The sequence below is a fragment of the Pimephales promelas genome, chromosome 23 (genome assembly GCF_988280905.1).
Source record: "Pimephales promelas chromosome 23, fPimPro1.hap1.1, whole genome shotgun sequence".
NCBI lineage: Eukaryota > Metazoa > Chordata > Actinopteri > Cypriniformes > Leuciscidae > Pimephales > Pimephales promelas.
Genome location: NC_142791.1, coordinates 17029738 through 17050212, shown reverse-complemented (window position 1 = coordinate 17050212; position 20475 = coordinate 17029738). Strand labels below are relative to the sequence as shown.

General features: G+C 37.7%; 1 protein-coding gene across 1 annotated transcript in view; it reads right to left on the bottom strand.

Annotated features, from left to right (window-relative positions):
• auh (AU RNA binding methylglutaconyl-CoA hydratase) overlaps nt 1-20475 on the bottom strand; it is a 40924-nt gene that overhangs the window by 8834 nt on the left and 11615 nt on the right. Inside the window, exon 6 of the mRNA XM_039677991.2 lies at nt 19128-19184. Coding sequence (XP_039533925.1) covers nt 19128-19184 — 57 coding nt within the window. The remainder of the gene's footprint in view (nt 1-19127; nt 19185-20475) is intronic.

Below are 20475 nucleotides of genomic sequence, written 5' to 3'. Positions count from 1 at the left end.
TCCAGTCGTCAGTGTCACATTAAATTTCAATTAATTTCAATTAATCTCTTTGACTCTCTACCTTCCAAAGACATGTTCTCTGATCGGCTAAACTATAGTGTCAAATTCTTCTCTATTTTTGTTTGCGGTGTCTAGGGCTGTCTAAGAGAAAGATGCAACTTCCCAGGACGCCTTTTGTTGATTCTCTGATTTTGGGAAAACAAAATCTTTAAAGTGTTCCAAAAACTCCCCATGTGGCCACAGTCGAAGTTGGAAAATTAAGCAAAAAGTTAGTGTGGGAAGCTGATGAGGAGTGAGAACAAGAGGAGTTAGTTGCATTGTGCTTCAATGCTGTTAACACTATATCAACAAATACACATAATACACAACTGCAACAGAACACCTCTCCATACACAACTCCAGACACTTATATGATAAATATCTGTTGCACACAAACATTTAAAGCTGCTGGTCATTCATTGAAAGTGTTGTGGTTGAAGACAAACACACACGGCCTGTGTTTTAGCATGGGATCTACTGTGCAGCCGGAGCTTTAGAAGCACCCGTCTTAGAAAATTGTACAAAACGAAGCTAATTGCTTTGTAATGAGTCTTGAAAATGACTGGCCACTCGCAGCATCAATGTTCAAAGGAGCTTCATTTATTTCAATTTACACAAAGATTTTTACTACTTAAACTAAACTACCGGTACACTATTTCAGAGGGCAGTTTAAGTCACAATCCACGTACATAATTGGAGGTATAATTATGATTCCATAATTACCTTCAAAGCAAATCAACAGAGGCAAGGAAAACTGTACAAACTATTTTTTATTCAATTTAGAGCAGAAAAATAAAAATAAATTGCCAGCAGACAAATGAATGCACAACGAGTGTGTGTGTGTATGTGTGTGTGTGTGTGTGCACACCCATGTTTGAGAATCTGAAGCTGTGCTTATGACAGGCTGTAAAGTTTGTAAACAATAGACAGCATTTTATCTATTCAACAGCAAGAAAGGCATTTCATTGATATCTAGGTACTGTATGTTGAAAACTTGTTTTGCTAAATGGGATAGATGTGGAAAGTGATAAGAAGAAAAATAAATATGTACTCAAGTTATAGATGAGGGCAAACAGTGTATTTTTCAAGTCTATTCCAAACTTCTTAACCGGTAGACTACAGAAGAACTCAAAATGACCAGAGTTGTCAAGTTCAAGGAAACAAAACAAATAAATAGCAGTATAAAATCATATTAAAAGTAGATCATAGAAATAAGGCTGAAAACAGACTTCAGACTGCAAAACGCCACTGGTTTGTATGTGTGGCATAACTTAATAAAGGTGCAAGTTTGTGATACAGTATGTTGCTTTAAATGGAGGAAGTTTTGGTGGAAGGGAATTTCTATCTTTGCTGCATAAAGCTACCAGCATCAGGAGACGTGGAATATACTAGTAATTCTACTACAGTATAGAGTACTAGTCAAATGGACTAATTTATGGTTCTGTCTGTGGTGTTTTATTGGAGTTAGAGGGATAGTTCACTTTGAAATTACCTCAAGGGAATCCAAGATGTAAGTGTCTTTGTTTCCACAGTATTTTCAATTTTGATATTTTTAGGTCAAACCGTTGTTGTCTGTCAGTCATATAATGCAGGTTTAGGGGGTCCACCTCAAAGAGCATGCACAGAGAAGTCAAAATTAAACTTGATTTAATGACTCGTGAATGTAAGTACACATTGATGGCCTAAGACACGAAACGAGCGGTTTGTGAGAGAAAATGAGCAGTATATATATATCGTTTTTACCTCTTGTAAACACAGCCATGTTCAACTGATCTGAATCAGTTGGCCAATGTCCAACATTCCGCCGGAAGTGATCTCTTGCTCACTCATTGTTTACACAATGAGTGAGCAAGAGATCAATGAGTGAGTTTCATTGTACGTCACTCATTGTTTACACAGAGATTTCGGAAGTTTTACCTTTCACTAAAAATATTTAGATATATCGAAATCGTCTTCCATTGCGATTTCCTGTGTATCTAAATATGTTTAGATCTTCACAGTGAAAGGTAAAACTTCCGAATTCTCTGTGTAAACAATGAGTGAGCAAGAGATCACTTCCGGCGGAATGTTGGACATGATTCAGTTGGACATTGCACAACTGATTCAGATCAGTTGGACATGGCTGTGGTTACATGAGGTAAAAACGATATAAATACTGTTCGTTTTCTCACACGAACCGCTCGTTTCGTGTCTTAGGCCATCAATGTGTACTTACATTTACGAGTCATTAAATCATGTTTAATTTGGACTTCTCTGTGCATGCTCTTTGAGGTGGACCCCATATACCTCCATTATATGACTGACAGACAACATCGGTTTGACCGAAAAATCAGTATGTCAAAATTGAAAATACTGTGGAAACAAAGACACCTACATCTTGGATGCCCATGAGGTAAGCTAAAACATATCAATAATTAATTTCAAAGTGAACTATCCCTTTAAGAGACTTATACTTGGCCTATTCTTGTATGGAAAAGAGCCATTTAAACTTTCCTAAATGTTTGCATTGTACACACAAGACAACAACAGACAATTGATACATTTCCATTTTACGGATATTTTAATGTGCAAAATGAGTTATAACTCAACCATTGATTTCCTGAAGAGTGTAAACCAGGGGTTTCAAACATACGGCCCCGGCTTGGGGGATGATTCAAACAACTAATAGAAAATAGAGATGCCCATGTGTCGAAGCGGTTTCAAGTTTTACTTTGGCCGATCTCTTTTCTGGACTTGCACAAAAACTGCTTTGCAATCATATCCCAAAATAATAGTAGTAATTTGTGTGTGACGATTACAAAGTCTATAAACATGACGTTAACACAGGCCAGAGATGGGAAACGCTGGCCGGACGCAGAGAAAACACAGACGCTCAAGCAGAGCAAAAACTGTTCCAGACACAGAAAGCTCACTGTTTCTGTAGGAACATGTGAAGTATAGGAAGACAACATTGTGGTAGGGGTTTATATCAATATCGATTAAAGGGAACGGTCTTCAGAATAGTTGCGATAAAATTACCTCGCCCTCTTACCTCCGTATAAAGTAGTGTTATACAAGCAGCGCTGGTTTGTGTACAGCATTAAACAAGCAAGCGCTATATTGCTGCGGTTTCATAAGCGCCACCTACTGGCAAAAGCGTGAATTTGCATTTTCATTCATTCCGTCTGCTGTGTTTGGTTTGTGCAGGTGTCTTCTAGAGTGATTATAGCATTTCATTAAAAAAAAGTCAGACTCTGTTTTTGCTAAAAATGTAGAAGTTCCATCTAATTTAAATTAAAAACAACTGTTCGCGCTTCAGCATCTGTGCAGCATCTTTGTTTGCATCGTGATGTAAATGTGATGGTAAATGTGATGATGGTTTCCTCTAATTTAAAATGGCAACTAATTTATTTTTGTTTAACAGTGGCCTGTACAGAGCAAATAAACAACAAACTAATGTCCTTAAAGAAAAAATAAATCGGCAACGGGTATCGGAATCGACCAACAGGTGGATTGCCGCTGCTGTCACTGCTAGTCGTTTGTCTGCTGTCTGTTAGCGTCACCCTCAGCTGTGTTTGTGCTTTCTTCGGGATTATTTCATACAATTTTATACACGTATTATACCTTCGCCCGTGCACACCGTCAGATTCCGTCGTTGTCGAGTATGGAGAGAACAACCAGCGCCGTATTTCCAGTTGTTTCCCTCGAATGCACTAGCACTAAATGGATGTCTGACAATTTCAGTGCTTTCAGTGGATTTCTAGTGCATTTACTTGAACTTCTGAGGTAATATCTTTGGTTTGACCCATCTGAGAAACTGAGAGGCGGCCAAAATCAGATTGTAAAATGGACTGAATAACGCTCTTTACGAGCTTGACGTGCAATGCCATGCTGACTAACATGTATGCATGAATCACTGTCATACGCACAAACTCAGAGCAATATTGTAAGTAACTGTCTGCATGATAATACATTTTTAACTAGCAGAATAATAATTCATCACAATACACATAGTTGACTGCTTATGTTGTGAGTAATGTATGTGATCTGTGTTATGTACTTGTATACATGTTAACTAATTGCCCCTTGTGGGACTAATAAAGTTGATAAAAAGTAAAGTAAATAGTCTCACTTTAAGTTACGTCTTAACTATTATAATATTTCGAAGGGCAAAAACATGAACTTTAACTTTTGGCTTTACTTCTTCAATCAGCTGTCTCTTTAGCCCGAGGCCAGTAGCATAAAGCATTAACACCTCAGCTCCACAAGTCCCGCCTCTTTGCCCATTTTATTTTATCAGGTAATGACGAGAGGTGACGCGCAGCCAAGATGGCTTCAAAAACGCTTTTCAGAAACCTACGGGTGACGTCACGGACACTACGTCCATATTTTTTTTACAGTCTATGGCATATAACAGAGACGCGATGGCTGAGCGTGAAATCCAAACACCCTCGTTAAAAGCTGACGTGTGGAAATATTTTGGCTTCTATGAAGTTGAAGGGGGAAAGGAGCTGGATAAGAGCCACACTATTTGTTAGCTTTATAGAATAAAACTAAAATATTTCGGAAACACGACAAATATGAAAAGCCATACGACACGTTTCCACCTAGAGGAGGAAAAACACTCGGCTGTACTGGTCGTTGTAATATTATTAATTTACAACAACTATGCTCCTAGTTCAGGCACACATTTATTTTCCTGTTGGTTCTTTGCAATGTTAATAAAATATATTGTATGTTAATTGTTTATGGGTCATTACTTTGTACTTTTAAAGCCCTTTGAATCGTAATCGAATCGATTACGATTACTAGAGATTCCCACCACTATATTTATCATTTCTAAGACAACTTGCATTCATAATCTTTGAATCGTGAATCTCTTCTTGAGAAATTTGCAGTTATGGCATGTAACCGCAACTTACAAGGACAGGTTCCTTTCACAATTGTAATCAGGTCATCTCTTAACTCCGTTGCACAACTCTTACTCAAGAACTTGTGTGAGAAAGATGTTTACACATGAAAGCAGAGACGTGTTGCATAAGTACTCACTAATAAAGAAGTTCACAACCTACAAACCCCACATGAATAAATCATAGTGTTTAATAAATCTAGGACACAGCCACGCTGACTGTCTGACTATTTCTGATGCACAACGCATGACTTTTATACAGAAGACAACCACACTACAGAAACATGCAACTCAACCGATTGGGCTGAGTGTTACATATGACACACTTTATTTATTCATCTTATGTCTCATCTTTCTTAAACACAGTTTGATCTTACCCATTTTAATTCAAGTACCATCATCCGTTAAGGCCGATCATTACAAACACAACCATGACGAGATCTATTTATACTGCAATCCTCTTATTCAATAGCCATCTTTCTGTTTCACCAACATTTCTATATATTTGGCTTCCTATTGAAAAGTTTTTATGATAATTGTTGATGTAAGCGTTTCATGTCATTTTTTGAGACTAAACTAATGCAACATTTTGATATGCGCCAGAGATTTAGCAAGAATTTCAGGGAAATGATTGCATCACATCAGTTCTGGCCCATGAGAAAGTGGCCTTTGCCTTTATACAATGCATTTACAACACCAACCAAACAAGAAAATAAAAAAAAAAAGAAAGAGGAAGATCACCATACACGGAGTCAACATGCAGAAGAAAGACTCCGGACAGAGAATGTGACAGAGGGTAGCTCAGGGTTGTTTTGAAATCAAGCAGAGGCTGGCGAGTGTTACACATTTCATTCCAAGAAACTGGAGAGGCCGTGAAGAAAGAGCATCACAGTCGAATATGTGCTGCAGTTCCTGGAAGGGCTACACAATCCCTGCAACCTTTAATCTAATCTGGTCATATTTGACAGGGCAGAGAGACTGCAGAACAGTGAAGTGTCGCACGTCTACTTTCAAATAACGTGTATTTGAAGATTGATGATGGAAACATATATTTTGTGTTTTGCTTTGGGGTCTTGAGTAACCTAATAATAAGGGCCTAATTCCTAAAGGGCCTAATTTCTTTGTACAAATTACGGGTCTCATTCATAAAACACATGCAGAATGCAAATAATTCTTATATAAATTGCAGCATTTAGACATTTTTATCTTATTAAGGAATGAAGCCCAATGTTTGCCAGGAAATCTGTAAATTTGTATATTATAAAATGTGTTTTTTAATGATATATGTGCACACATTCTTATTTGACTACTGAGAAATGTCACACAAACACTCTTTTAAGATAAAGATAAGATACAAGTTTGTCTTTCAACACCATGAGAAAATAAAACATCAACAAGCACACACACACACACACACACACACACACATATCATCTACTGTAACACTCCCCATTAAACTGGTATTACTGCTTTCACACTATTTTAAAGTGAGTCATTTATGTCTTATGTCTGCGCATTTAAACACACACCTACAGAATTACAGAAGACCTATAGCCTGTTCTCCTGGCCTGGTCCGAGCTCCTGTTCTTCCTCATTCCCAGCACAGGACAGGAAGTATGAAGAACTATGAAAATAAGCAAGGGAAGTGATCTGCCCACGTACAACATCATGACTTAGAGGGAAAGTTCATCTGAAAATCAAAATTGTCATCAAAACTTAGTAACATTTTACAATAAGGTCCCATGTGTGAAAGGGTTAGTTCACCCAAAAATGAAAATGATGTCATTAAATCAGTCCAAGCCTGTAAGACCTCAACAGAACCGGAAGACAATACAATGCTGAATAAAGTCGTAGTTTGTTATTTTTGGATCAAAATGTATTTTCAGTGCTTCAAAACATTCTAACAAACCCACTGATGTCATATGGACTACTTTGATGATGTCTTTATTTCATTTCTGGACAAGGACAGTATACCGTACATACATTTTCAATGGAGGGACAGAAAGCTCTCTGCCTAAAATAGTCTAAAATATCTTAAACTGTGTTCCGAAGATGAACGGAGGTCTTACAGGCTTGGGACGACATGAGGGTGAGTCATTAATGACATTATTTTCATTTTTGAGTGAACTAACCCTTTAACAGGGCCTGGATTTCGGCACGGAATTTTGCAGAATTTTACACATTCCTGCAGGTTTTGCGATTCTAGACGTTATTTCACAAAAAGTGATTCAGCTGTGCCTCATCTTCTCACTCTCTCTGTGTTACAAGACAGTTGAGGGAATTGTCACTTGCCTATTCAGGACAGTGTTGCATCATCACTAAAGTTTATTTGCACGTCATTTTAATTCTTACCCATTTAAACATTTACGCAATTTTAAACTTGTGCGCTCTCGGCCAAAGCGTGCGCATGTAAAGCCGCCTCTCAAACAGATCGCAAGTTTCGTGGCACATAGACAATTACACACAAAATGATGTCAAAATTTGCCATTAACACAGCCAGTAGCCGAGTTTCCACTGCCGGGCCGTGCTAGTGCGTGCCAGGGCTAGTCGCGTTTCCACTGTCACTTCCGGGGCTTGATCGGGGCTAACTCGGGGCCAACGGCCAGGATTTCTGGCCCGTCGAATACCTTGGGCCAGAGCGGGCCAGCTCGGGCTAGAGGCGTGCCCAAGGTAAAAGGCGGAGTTTATCGGTGTTATGGAACGTTAAGATCTGAAGCAATATCGCGCAAAAAACAAAAACAAAAATCGCTGCTTGAAATGGAGAATCGCCTGTACTGGTCTGTCGAGGATACCACAGCACTTCTGAGCATTTGGGCAGAAAAAAGGGTACGACATCAATTTCTACAACGTCACAGCGTGTGAAGAAACCAGGATGTTACAAAATACATCGATGCTGAACTTTCTAAGCTAAACATTCAGCGAGCAACGCTTCAAGTTCAGGAAAAAATAAAAAAGTTGCGGGCGCAGTATCGTACAAGGCGATTAAAATGCACAATGGACAAAGCGGAGTTCAGAGAAGGATTTTTCCATGGTTCGACTTGATGGACGGTGTGCTGGATCACCGTCCCTCTGTTAGTGGCGATTCGGGACACTATTGCAGCCACGGCCGGTGAGTTAATATACATGTTATCTTCCTAGCTTAAAAAATAAATTAATTCATAATACCCGCTGAAATGGGCTGGGTTGTATGACGTTTGATCCAGAAAGGCGTGTTAGGGGCGGGGTTTAGGGCAGCGTTGTGGGGCTACTGGCCCAGCAGTGGAAACGCAAGCCCGGTGTGAGATCTGACTGTCAATCACAGATCGGGCACACGCCACCCCTCGCGCACGTTACAATCACATGCACACGCCTGAAGTTCGCGCAGTGAGTGATGGCGGAACACTAACAAACCAAGTAAGCTCATTTACAGTATAAATGACGTTAGCAATTGTGATATATTGCTAGATTAGCCAGGGCAGCATACCTCCAAATAATCCATGGTGTTGATGAATGCTGATGAGACGGTCGCGTTCACAGATAACCTGGTGCGCACGCACTCGAGCACGAACTCTGTGGGAGGGTATTCGTTGATGGGGGGGGGGGGGGGGGTCAAAATTTTGCCAAAGTCCACTCAATCTGCCAAACTTGCCGACTGCAGCTTTAAGTAAACAGTATGTGCTACAGTATTTTAAACCCATGCTTAAAGAAAGCGTAATATAACTACTGAAGTTCAACAAAAAAATTGTTCAAAAAAAAAAAAAAAAACAGGAAATCACTCACTGCTCTTGACTGAATAACTTTAACAAGGAATAATATATATTCAATTTATACAGTTAAGACTATGCAGAGATATTTTATATTTTATTATTCAATTTCTGTGGTATTTTCATGAATACTATACTGTTCCCTGAAAAGTGTACTTCACTGTTTCATTTCATTTGTTTCTTCTATTGTATTTTTTTGTGCTTCTGCTTGTAGTCTCTGTACATTTTCTTGTTTTTTCCTCTCTCTAAATTCAGTTCAAAGTTTGAAATCAAGCTTCCTTGTGTTGTGTGCAAAAACACAACTACATTGAGCAAACATTTAGGTAAGATAATTGTAATTTATTTCTTTAAACATGTATAAAAATGCAATAAACAACAATAAACAGAGATAGCTCAACCTGAAACCGGTTGCGACGGTCGTTCTAAAGAATCTGGGCCAGGAAAAGCAAGGCATATCGAAGCACTGAGAAGTGGGTCAGTAGACCTGTCATAAACTCACTCTTACAGGTTTATTATAAGGAATGATTTAGTCAGTAAAGAGCTCACGATATTTCAGTACTTCCATTCAATAAGCTTATTAGTGCCTGGAACTACTTAATATCAAATAAACATTGCTTGAAAGGGTGTGAAAAACTAGACATTTTCCAAATTGCCTAGTTGATCAGGCACCACACCTAAACTGATTTACTAGATTTAAGGAAGCACACTATAATTAAGGTGGTTTCAGTATTTAAAAAGCAACTTTTGTGACATGAGGTCTAAAAAAACCAGCATGATAATAACATAGATTCCCCCCTCGGGCCCCTTTCTAGCTATGAAGACGGCACCTGGTCTTCTATTTCTGGCCGTCTAAATCATGTTTATTTTTGTATAATTTGACAGCGGTTTCAAAAGCTTTCACGAGTCAAATGTGTTGTTCAACTAAATCTGGTTACAAAAATAAATATGTTTTTTAGAAAGACATGGTCTCGAAAAGCCCTTATATGGCAATGCAAATGGATATTGAAAATTGTAATCTCCTTGTGATTTAATTTGTAGGAAGGCAGCAGAACTAGGATGGGTTATAAATGAGATACTGTATATTGCATCGGTAGATGGACAAAAATAACTTTGTCAGCAGTGCTAACTGCAAATTGCACATGCAAATAGTCTGTGGGGAGGGGCAAAATAGCAGATATTACAAATACAACACAGGATCATTGGAAATATTTGCCTCAAATTCTTGGCAAAACTGCATAAAACATATCCATAATTATCCACCTGAAATGAACTAAAACCATTTTTTTTCCTTTTATGGGGCACAATTTATGGGGGCAGATTATTGATTGATAGAGTCTTATTTTTGAGTAATTTCTTGCAAAATCTTGTTATCAAAACACATTTGTCATAGTTCATGGTTTGTAAACTATTTTGACATTTGCATCACATAATCAGCTCAACAAACACGGTTGCTTCAGTATTTGCTGTTGTTTAGTGTAGGGTTTACTGTAGGTGGTATTGGTTATTACTGTAGAAGTATTAATCTTTTAACACCACTCAACAGATATTTAAGTTTCGAACTGCCATCATACATACAACAACCAACACAATAAAACGTTGCCAGATTCACGTTTCATTGGTTTCAGATTGAATGCAGCTTAAAGAAGTAGTTCACTTTTGAAAAAAACTTTTGCTGATAATTTACTCACCCCCATGTCATCCAAGATGTCCATGTCTTTCTTTCTTCAGTCGAAAAGAAAATAAGGTTTTTGATGAAAACATTCCAGGATTTTTCTCTATATAATGGACTTCAGTGGGAACCAGACAGTTCAAGGTCCAAAAGAAACTTTAAGTACAAACTGCAAACTGTTCAAAGGGCTTTAAACGATTCCAGACGATGAATAAGGGTCTTATCAAGCGAAACGATCGCTCGTTTTATAAATAAATAACAAGTTTTATTTTTATTTTTTTCTATTTTTTGATTAAGTTTTATAAGCTCAAACGCTCGCCTTGCTCTGTTCTGTAACGCACTCCTGTTCGAACTCGTTCATCAAAATGAACAAATCTTTTTCCGAGTCATTTGGTTCATTCGGCGAAAGAAACGAACGAATTGATTCGGAAAAAGATTTGTTCATTTTGTTGAACGAGTTCGAACAGGAGAGTCACGAACGTAGACCACAGAACAGAGCAAGGCAAGCGTTTGATCTTATAAAACTTACACTTTGTTATTTTTTTTTTTAAAAATGAGCGATCGTTACGTTTGATAAGACCCTTATTTATCGTCTGGAATCGTTTAAAGCCCTTTGAACAAGTTTGCAGTTTGTACTGAAAGTTTCTTTTGGAACTTGAACCGTTTGGTTCCCACTGAAGTCTATTATATGGAGAAAAATGCTGGAACGTTTTCATTAAAAACCTTAATTTCTTTTCGACTGAAGAAAGAAAGACATGGACATCTTGGACGACATGGGGGTGAGTAAATTATCAGCAAAAGTTTTTTGAAAAGTGAACTAATCCTTTAACACCACTCACTGGAAACCTCACTAAATGTAGCGAAACATTCATGCAGCAATGTGACATTTTGCTACATGCACACATTTCCAATGAACATGAATTTTACATCATGGTATCCATAAATAAATCAATAAAACTCTTGTTCTCTTGCAATTCTATAAGTGTTATATTATAAACACAATTCATCATTTTTTAGCGTGAAATACATTAACGATGTTGATTGATATACATTAATATGCCCAATCCCAAACCTAAAAGATCATTATAGAGGAGTTACTTCCAACCTACACCACCAGAACTGCATGGATGTTTCCAGTACTACGGATCACCTTGATTATTGTGTAGTTAGGGGTGGAGATGAACTCTGCAGGAACTCTGTCGGAAATGCAGCAACTATCGCCAAAACCAACATGACATCATGACTTTTGCGTAAACATACACGCCATTTACAAGTCAAGTAGAGCGTTATCTATACGCATTTTGAGCTATCCGCGTGTATGTCTACGCCGTTAAATGTCTGAGTGACTCCGCGTGTATGTACACACTGTTAAATGTCCGAGCGAAACGAAGCAATATTTTCTTCCCTAGGATGGTAGGGGAAGACTCATAAATGGTATTAACCCCAGTGACAGGTAGGTTTAGGGACGGGGTTGGGGTAGATCATGTATTTTATTGTAACGTTAAGTCAACGGCATTCATAAACACGCTGAAAAGCGATTATGCGTGTCGATAGCACGCCAAAAATGGAAATACGAATTGGCGTGTCATACATACGCCATTACATGAGATCAGTCATCTTTTGCCAAAAGTGGTAAATACCTTAATGAAACAGGGGAAACATGGAAAATCTCAAATCTTCATTCATTTTCATTAGCCGCGTTTCCACCGCAATTACCAGGAACTATTTGTCCCAGGAACTTTTTTCACAGGAACTTTTTTCCCCCCAGACCGCTTGATTACAGCATGTTCAAAGTTGGTTCGGAGTTGGTTCAACTTGCGAACCCGTTCAAAACCTGTTTGTTTTTCCACTGACTAGAGCGCCCAGGGAACGACGTTGTTACGTCACTGTGCACGTCGCATGAAACTTGTGTACCAAGAAAACTTTAAAAACAATTGAAATATGCAAGTCTTTTAATCTTTTCGTTTGATATGTAATCTTTTCTGATAAGTTATGTACCCCTGTCTTGTGTCTTTTTTCTTTCCATTTATTTGTTCTATATTGTGACAGTTTTTTTCTTTGCTTATGTTTCAAATAAAAAAAATAAATAAATAAAAACGCTTGCGTGTTTCTGCAGTTTCTCCTGGCTTTGCGATAGTCCGAAAAGATGTTTAGAACACATCTAACCCCGCCCCAGCCCCCGACGTAAATATAACGTGCCAAAAGAACGGTTCTAGTCCAGCAAAGAGTTGGTGCCGCTTTGGAACCAGTTTTCCCGACCGCGAACCGGTTCTTTGGCTGTCGAAACACAAAGAACTGGTTCGCGCGCAGGCACCGGCTCCGAACCGGCTCCCCTTCATATTTCCCTTCATAAGGGCCAAACAGGCTGTGAGATCGGTCCTCTCGAGTGGAAGGTCTCTCCTGATCGTCCTCATTCTTAGAAGAGCTCAAAATAATATTCATCACTGCTAGAAGCATTTCTATTGTCCCAAATTGACTTCCTAAAGGTTCTGTGCTATAAAAGCATTGAAAGTTTGTTATGACCTACAAAATCTCTAAGGAAGAGGCAAATCGGGTCCGCCCTGCCCTGCTCCATTGGTGCCGACGGCATGTGGCCCTGTGATTTGTCAATCCGGGCGTGAATATTCCTTAGCATAACAGTTGCTATTCTGACTCCGCCATGTGCTGAGTCATTGGAAACCAGATTTAAGCAGGGAAAACGCTGGCATGATTAAGCCAGGCACAGGCTATGATCCCACATACTTAATTCAATACCACTAACTGAAAATGTTCTGTTTTTTAAGTTTTTTTTATATAATTAATGTGCATCAAACAATTTAAAAAATGAGACGTTCACCTCTTTAGATGTGCCAGGTCAATGAGGAAATTGGATCAAGGGTACAGAACAGCAGCACAACACCAAAAAAAGCACCAAAAGTCTTGTGCTGATGTCTAAGGCATGCTTTTTCCAGGGACTCTCAGCCCGCCGAATAAAAACCTCTGACTGGTTGGGTGTGTGCCAAGGCTCTGGTGACCTATTTCCATCCTGAAGAGAGAAAACCTCTGGCGGCAAGTCAAGTCTTGAGTGATAATCATACAGGCTGTCTGGACTGAGATTATTCCCAAACAAAAGGTATTTTCAACCTCATGTACAGAGATCTAAGGAAACTGGAACAAACTGCCACTGGTTCTCACCCAACAAACAATTCTTCAATAACAAATCTGCTTGTTGCAGAATACAAATTGATGAGCCACAGTCTTTGAACTTACTGTAAGCCACATTCGAACATGTCTAAATGTCACTGTATTAGATAACCAAACATCCAACCAGGTGCCATCAGTAAACAATGCAAACACTTTAAAGGCAGTCATGTATAATTAATAATAAAAGTATTTATAATGCATTAATTATGCATTGTAATGCACCTAGGGGAGACCTAATAAAACTTGAGGCGGTAAAAAAGAAACCAAACATGAGGCGGTCAAAACAAGCTATATACAGCGTGCTAACCTCGAAAATCCTGCTGTATTCTAACAATAACTTAGCTCTCCTTATTAGCTAGGCTCCTTGCATGCTGGCTAATAACTTTTTTTAAAGCTGGGTCTCCAACATTAACAGCGCAGTGTTGGACAGATGTGTGCAGCCGTGTTTCATGAGGGAGAGGGAGCGCGAGGTACGGGTGAGAGAGTGCGCTGAGGTAATGCTGCGTGAATGAGCTACGGCCCTCTGCAATCAAATACGATTTTATATAGGCTTAGTAAAAATTGAAAATCAATGTGTGGCGATCGTTGATATTGCGTCGGGCCGCCACAAATAAATGAACGTATGGGAAACTCTAATTTTACTGTAATCTTCCTCAGGGATGATTTAAGTTGTGTTCGGTTCTATATTTGAAGTATCCAGGTCTAGTAATTTTACTTTTAACTTTCTCAGTCCAAGGGGGATTATACTGTAAGTGCTCCTGCTAATGTTCATATGTAGCCTTAATATACACTCACCTAAAGGATTATTAAGAACACCAGTTCAATTTCTCATTAATGCAATTATCTATTTAACCAATCACATGGCAGTTGCTTAAATGCATTTAGGGGTGTGGTCCTGGTTAAGTTCACTGTACTAAAATGGCACCCACAGTTGTACATATGCCGCAACACAACCTAGCCAAGAATAATAAATAATCTCATGATAGAGAAATTGATCATAAACCAAAAAACACCTGTTAACGTCGTAATCGTAAACAATTAAATTATTATATAACCAGTTAATGTAATTAATGCAATATTGGTGTAATCGATATATGAATATGATAGGCTATATGTCAGTGTCAATAGAATATTTTACTATTGGCAACACATTTTCAAAATGATGAATATCTGGTTTCTGAGCATGACCATAATTAACTGGATAACCGAAAGTAAGAATTTTGATGGATTATTACTATCAGTTAAACGGTTAAAGTAATTTAAAGTAACACGTTACGTCAAAATTGACCAATCAGAGCAGAATAGACCAATCACAACAGACTGGGTCATCTGACCAATCAGAGCAGAGTAGACCAACCATAATAGACTGGGCCATCTGACCAATCAGAGCACAGCAATCACAACAGACGGGGCCATCTGACCAATTAGAGCAGATTAATCACAACAGCCTGGGTCATCTGACCAATCAGAGCAGATCAATAACAGCAGACTGGGCCATCTGACCAATCAGAGCAGAGAAGACCAATCACAACAGACTGGGTCATCTGAGACAGAATAATTTATCAGACACTGGAGAAAAGGACTGATGCTGAAATGTATTTAATGAGAAAATGAAAGCATTTCTTGACCTCGGATGTTAACCTGCGTGAAGTTGGCCCCCCACCCAACGCAAAACGTCGTCAAAATATGCTCAATCGTTTGTGCTCCGTTTGTGCTGGTTTGTGCTGTAAAAAGTTTCGTTTGTGCTGCTTCGGTTTTTTAGATATTAAAATAATATTTTTAGGTCATTCTGAGGTCACTCAGCCCCCCCACATGATCAAAATTCACCCAAAATAGTCTCGTTCGTTTGTGCTTCGTTTGTGCTGGATTGTGCCAGTAAAATTTTCGTTTGTGCTGCGTCGGGTTTTAAAATAACAGACTTTGAATTATAGGCGATGACGTCATCAGCCCCCCGCATGCTCCAAATTAATCCAAAATAGTCTCGTTCGTTTGTGCTCCGTTTGTGCTGTTTTGTGCTGTAAAAAGTTTCGTTTGAGCTGCTTTGGATTTTTAAATATTAAGCATTGAAGGTTAGGTCGATGACGTCACTCAGCCCCCCACATGCTTCGAATTCATCCAAAATAGTCTCGTTCGTTTGTGCTCCGTTTGTGCTGGTTTGTGCTGTAAAACGTTTCGTTTCAGCTGCTTCGGTTTTTTAGATATTAAAATATTTTTAGGTAGGTCACCTGAGGTCACTCAGCCCCCCACATGATCGAAATTCACCCAAAATAGCCTCGTTCGTTTGTGCTTCGTTTGTGCTGGATTGTGCCGGTAAAAGATTCATTTGTGCTGCGTCGGGTTTTAAAATATTAGACATTACATTATTGATGACTTCACCAGCCCTCCACATGATCGAAATTCACCCAAAATAGTCTCGTTCGTTTGTGCTGGATTGTGCCGGTAAAATTTTACCGTGCTGGCGTCGGGTTTTAAAATATTAGACATGAAATCAATTAGAAATGTTAGAAATGTCAATAGGCCTATTTAAGCTGCAGTTTTAAAGTTTTTAAAGGTCAATATTTTTTTTTTGTTATGATCATAATGTTCGATATGATTAAATTTCAAAAGTTAAATCATTTTGACTTAATTCATTGTCATGAGTTTCCACATACATAATAATAATAGTTATTAAACGAATTAGGCCTATATATAGCCTAGTCTACACATACAACACACACAGTACCAGTAAAAAGTTTGAAAATATTTGAATAGTCCCTTCTGCTCACCAAGGCTGTATTTATTTGATCCACTTATTTCAAAATACAATTATTTCACTGCTGTTTTCTGTGAATGTATTGTGAAGTGTAATTTATTCCTGCTCTAAGCTGAATGTTCAGCATCATTACTCCAGTCTTCAGTGTCACATGATCCTTCAGAAATCCGGATAATATGCTGATGTTATTAATTTGATGCTCAAGAAACATTTCTGATCATTATCAATGTTGAAAACAGTTGTGCTGCTTAATATTGTTCTTTTTTCTTCTGGAAACCAAGATACAACCATTAAACGCTTTTTGGTTAAGTAATATAAAAGAATAATAAAAGAAAGTTGATTGATTAAAAAGAAAAAGACTTTTATTTAGCAAGGATGCATTCAATTAATCAGAAATTATTTTTTATTTTTTTATGGTTTCCACAAAAATATTAAGCATCTAAAACCCACGCAATGGGTAGGCTATTCAACATTGGTAAAAAAAAATACAAACCTTTCTTAACTGAGCACCAATAATAATTGATCAATCAACATTTTACTATGATTTCTGAAGAATAATGTGGCATTAAAAACTGGAGTAATGACAGTAATTTCAGCTTTGACATCACAGGAATAAATTGCTATGTTTAGGCTAATTAAAACAGAAAATCGTTATTTTAAAGTGTAATCATATTTTACATTATCAGTGTATGTTTGATCAATAACAACAAGAAAATCAGCCTTGGTGAGCTTAAGAGACCTTTAAAAAAATATCCAAACTTTTGACCTGTACTGTAGCCTATAGATCTATAGCCTACACGCACGCTGCCATAAGGCAAAGTGCAGTAAATACGCAAACAAAGAAACGGAGAAAAAAGCCTTTAAAGTTTTTATACCAACCAGTCAAAAATGTTATGGGTAGATTAGTGGTAATGCATCTCCGAAACGGGACATAATTTAACCCCGATATTTTTTCACAAGACAGAACACATGTCATAAAGCCCTTTACAAGTCTTAACTCATTTTTGACTAAATGTGTTTACTGCGCTTTGCCTTTGTAGGGCACAGCAAAACAGATTATGGTGCATGTATTTTTGACAATGTATTATTATAGACTATTAACAAAACCTCATAATATGTAAAAACCGGTAAAAACACTTAGGCTACCTTGGAGTTTGTGTTACATTCCACACATCCAATGATCCTTAGTGTCCGTTAAGAGTTGAATTAGGCTACACACAGGATAGGTAACAGAATATTGTGATTTGGTTTGCCGTTTCGGTCTTCCTTTAACTGTTGTCTTACTGTTGTGCTGCTGTCTATAATTCTCTCTCATTCAGTCTCATATTTTCGGATCATTCGGATCTAATATCCGACGCCACGGTAAAATTTTAGCACAAGCACACAGTAAAATTTTAGCACAATCCAGCACAAACGAACGAGACTATTTTGGGTGAATTTTGGATTTGTGGGGGGCTGGTGAAGTCATCATTATAATGTAATGTCTAATATTTTAAAACCCGACGCAGCACAAATGAATCTTTTACCGGCACAATCCATCACAAACGAAGCACAAACGAACGAGGCTATTTTGGGTGAATTTCGATCATGTGGGGGGCTGGTGAAGTCATCAATAATGTAATGTCTAATATTTTAAAACCCGACGCAGCACAAATGAATCTTTTACCGGCACAATCCAGCACAAACGAAGCACAAACGAACGAGGCTATTTTGGGTGAATTTGGATCATGTGGGGGGCTGGTGACGTCATCAATAATAATGTAATGTCTAATATTTTAAAACCCGACGCAGCACAAATGAATCTTTTACCGGCACAATCCAGCACAAACGAAGCACAAACGAACGAGGCTATTTTGAGTGAATTTCGATCATGTGGGGGGCTGAGTGACCTCAGGTGACCTACCTAAAAATATTTTAATATCTAAAAAACCGAAGCAGCTGAAACGAAACGTTTTACAGCACAAACCAGCACAAACGGAGCACAAACGAACGAGACTATTTTGGATGAATTCGAAGCATGTGGGGGGCTGAGTGACCTCAGGTGACCTACCTAAAAATATTTTAATATCTAAAAAACCGAAGCAGCTGAAACGAAACGTTTTACAGCACAAACCAGCACAAACGGAGCACAAACGAACGAGACTATTTTGGATGAATTCGAAGCATGTGGGGGGCTGAGTGACGTCATCGACCTAACCTTCAATGATTAATATTTAAAAATCCAAAGCAGTTCAAACGAAACTTTTTACAGCACAAAACAGCACAAACGGAGCACAAACGAACGAGACTATTTTGGATTAATTTGGAGCATGCGGGGGCTGATGACGTCATCGCCTATAATTCAAAGTCTGTTATTTTAAAACCCGACGCAGCACAAACGAAAATTTTACCGGTACAATCCAGCACAAACGAAGCACAAACGAACGAGACTATTTTGGGTGAATTTTGATCATGTGGGGGGGCTGAGTGACCTCAGAATGACCTAAAAATATTATTTTAATATCTAAAAAACCAAAGCAGCACAAACGAAACTTTTTACAGCACAAACCAGCACAAACGGAGCACAAACGATTGAGCATATTTTGACGACGTTTTGCGTTGGGTGGGGGGCCAACTTCACGCAGGTCGGATGTTAATCTTTTGGGGGGAGACTCCAACACTAAATTAGGAACCACTGATTAGGAACCAGGAAAAATTAATTAAAAAGCCCCCAAAAAATAATTAAAAAAGTAAATGAATAATTTGCAGCAGAAGTCATATATATATATAATTACTTTCAAAATAATTTACTTTCAGAAGTCAGAAGCAAATACTGAAAACATTACAAATAAAAACACAGAGAGAGAAACTTACCAGCGCCGGGGATGATGGCCAATTTAGTTTCAACTAATCCCATCTTAGCAGAGGCAGCTGAAAAACAGGTAAAGTGCGGAGAACCAGTTAGCATATGCTTTTTCAAATGAGATAAATGTCTAGTGAGCATCAAAAAAAAACCCTGATAAATATGAATGCTTTCAGAAGGCATACATTTAAAACCAAGCAAATAGTGACAACTTTTAAAAAGTAAGGTTTATGTATTACATACTGTACAATATCTCATAAAATAACACAAGTACTAACAGTACTGTCTCCAAATAAAAACATGAAGTTTCGTATTGTTTTCATTTTGGATAAATTATATATATATATATATATATATATATATATATACACAGTATATATATACAAAATATACTTATATTTCTTTTTTTAAGGGACAAGACAGAATATTACTTGCCTGATCTGATTAGAACAAAAATGCGTGTGTGTGTGTGTGAACGGAGACATAAAAACTAGATATTAGATATTATTCAAAGTGCAAAGGCCTTATATTTGTGTACACTCGCAATAAAACACAACCTTGCGCTTTTGTCTCTTATCACCCAACCAAAATCTCTCTAACACACACACACAGAGTTTAAAAGCAAAAAATATTTATCCAACTCATTTAAAAACAGTCTGTGGGTGCCATCATTTGAGCATTCTTCATATTGCATTGGTTTTAATTTCTTGTCCTCGAACAGAGCCCTAATCTCTTCATTTTTCAGTTACACACTCTACTTTGATTAAAAAAGAAAAGTTTTTATTTATACAGAAATACATTATTTATAATTAAGCTGAGAATAAAGTTAGTGTTAGTTCAAATTTTAAGAAAAACAAACAAACATATGATCTGAACTATAGCACATTCGTTTGAAATATAGCACATTCGTTTTAAATTCATTCAGGATCATTAAGACGTTCGCCTGCCGACAACTTATGGTGGTTTAGGGTTATGTTTAAAAGTATCGTTCTTTCCAACGATTTTTAATTGACTCTAATTAAAATTGTTTTAATTAATGATTTAATTGATCTCATAACATTATGTAATGCATTTCAGTATCTAGGGTAACAGCTCTATAGTGTCATATTATTCTAAATAATTGAATTTATTTATCAAATTTACAAATTAAAAATGAAAGATGAAGCATACATTTAATAAGACTAGACTAGGGGTGCCCTGCAGATATTACAATATTCATGACCATGAATGACCATATTCAAACCAAAATATCCGACTTTCTGTTGGTCAGAGCTAATCACTGTAAATTAAAAGTTGTCCGGCTTGATGAGTACAATATACGTACTGAGTTTTGTTACTGTAGAGAAAACTAATCCCCCA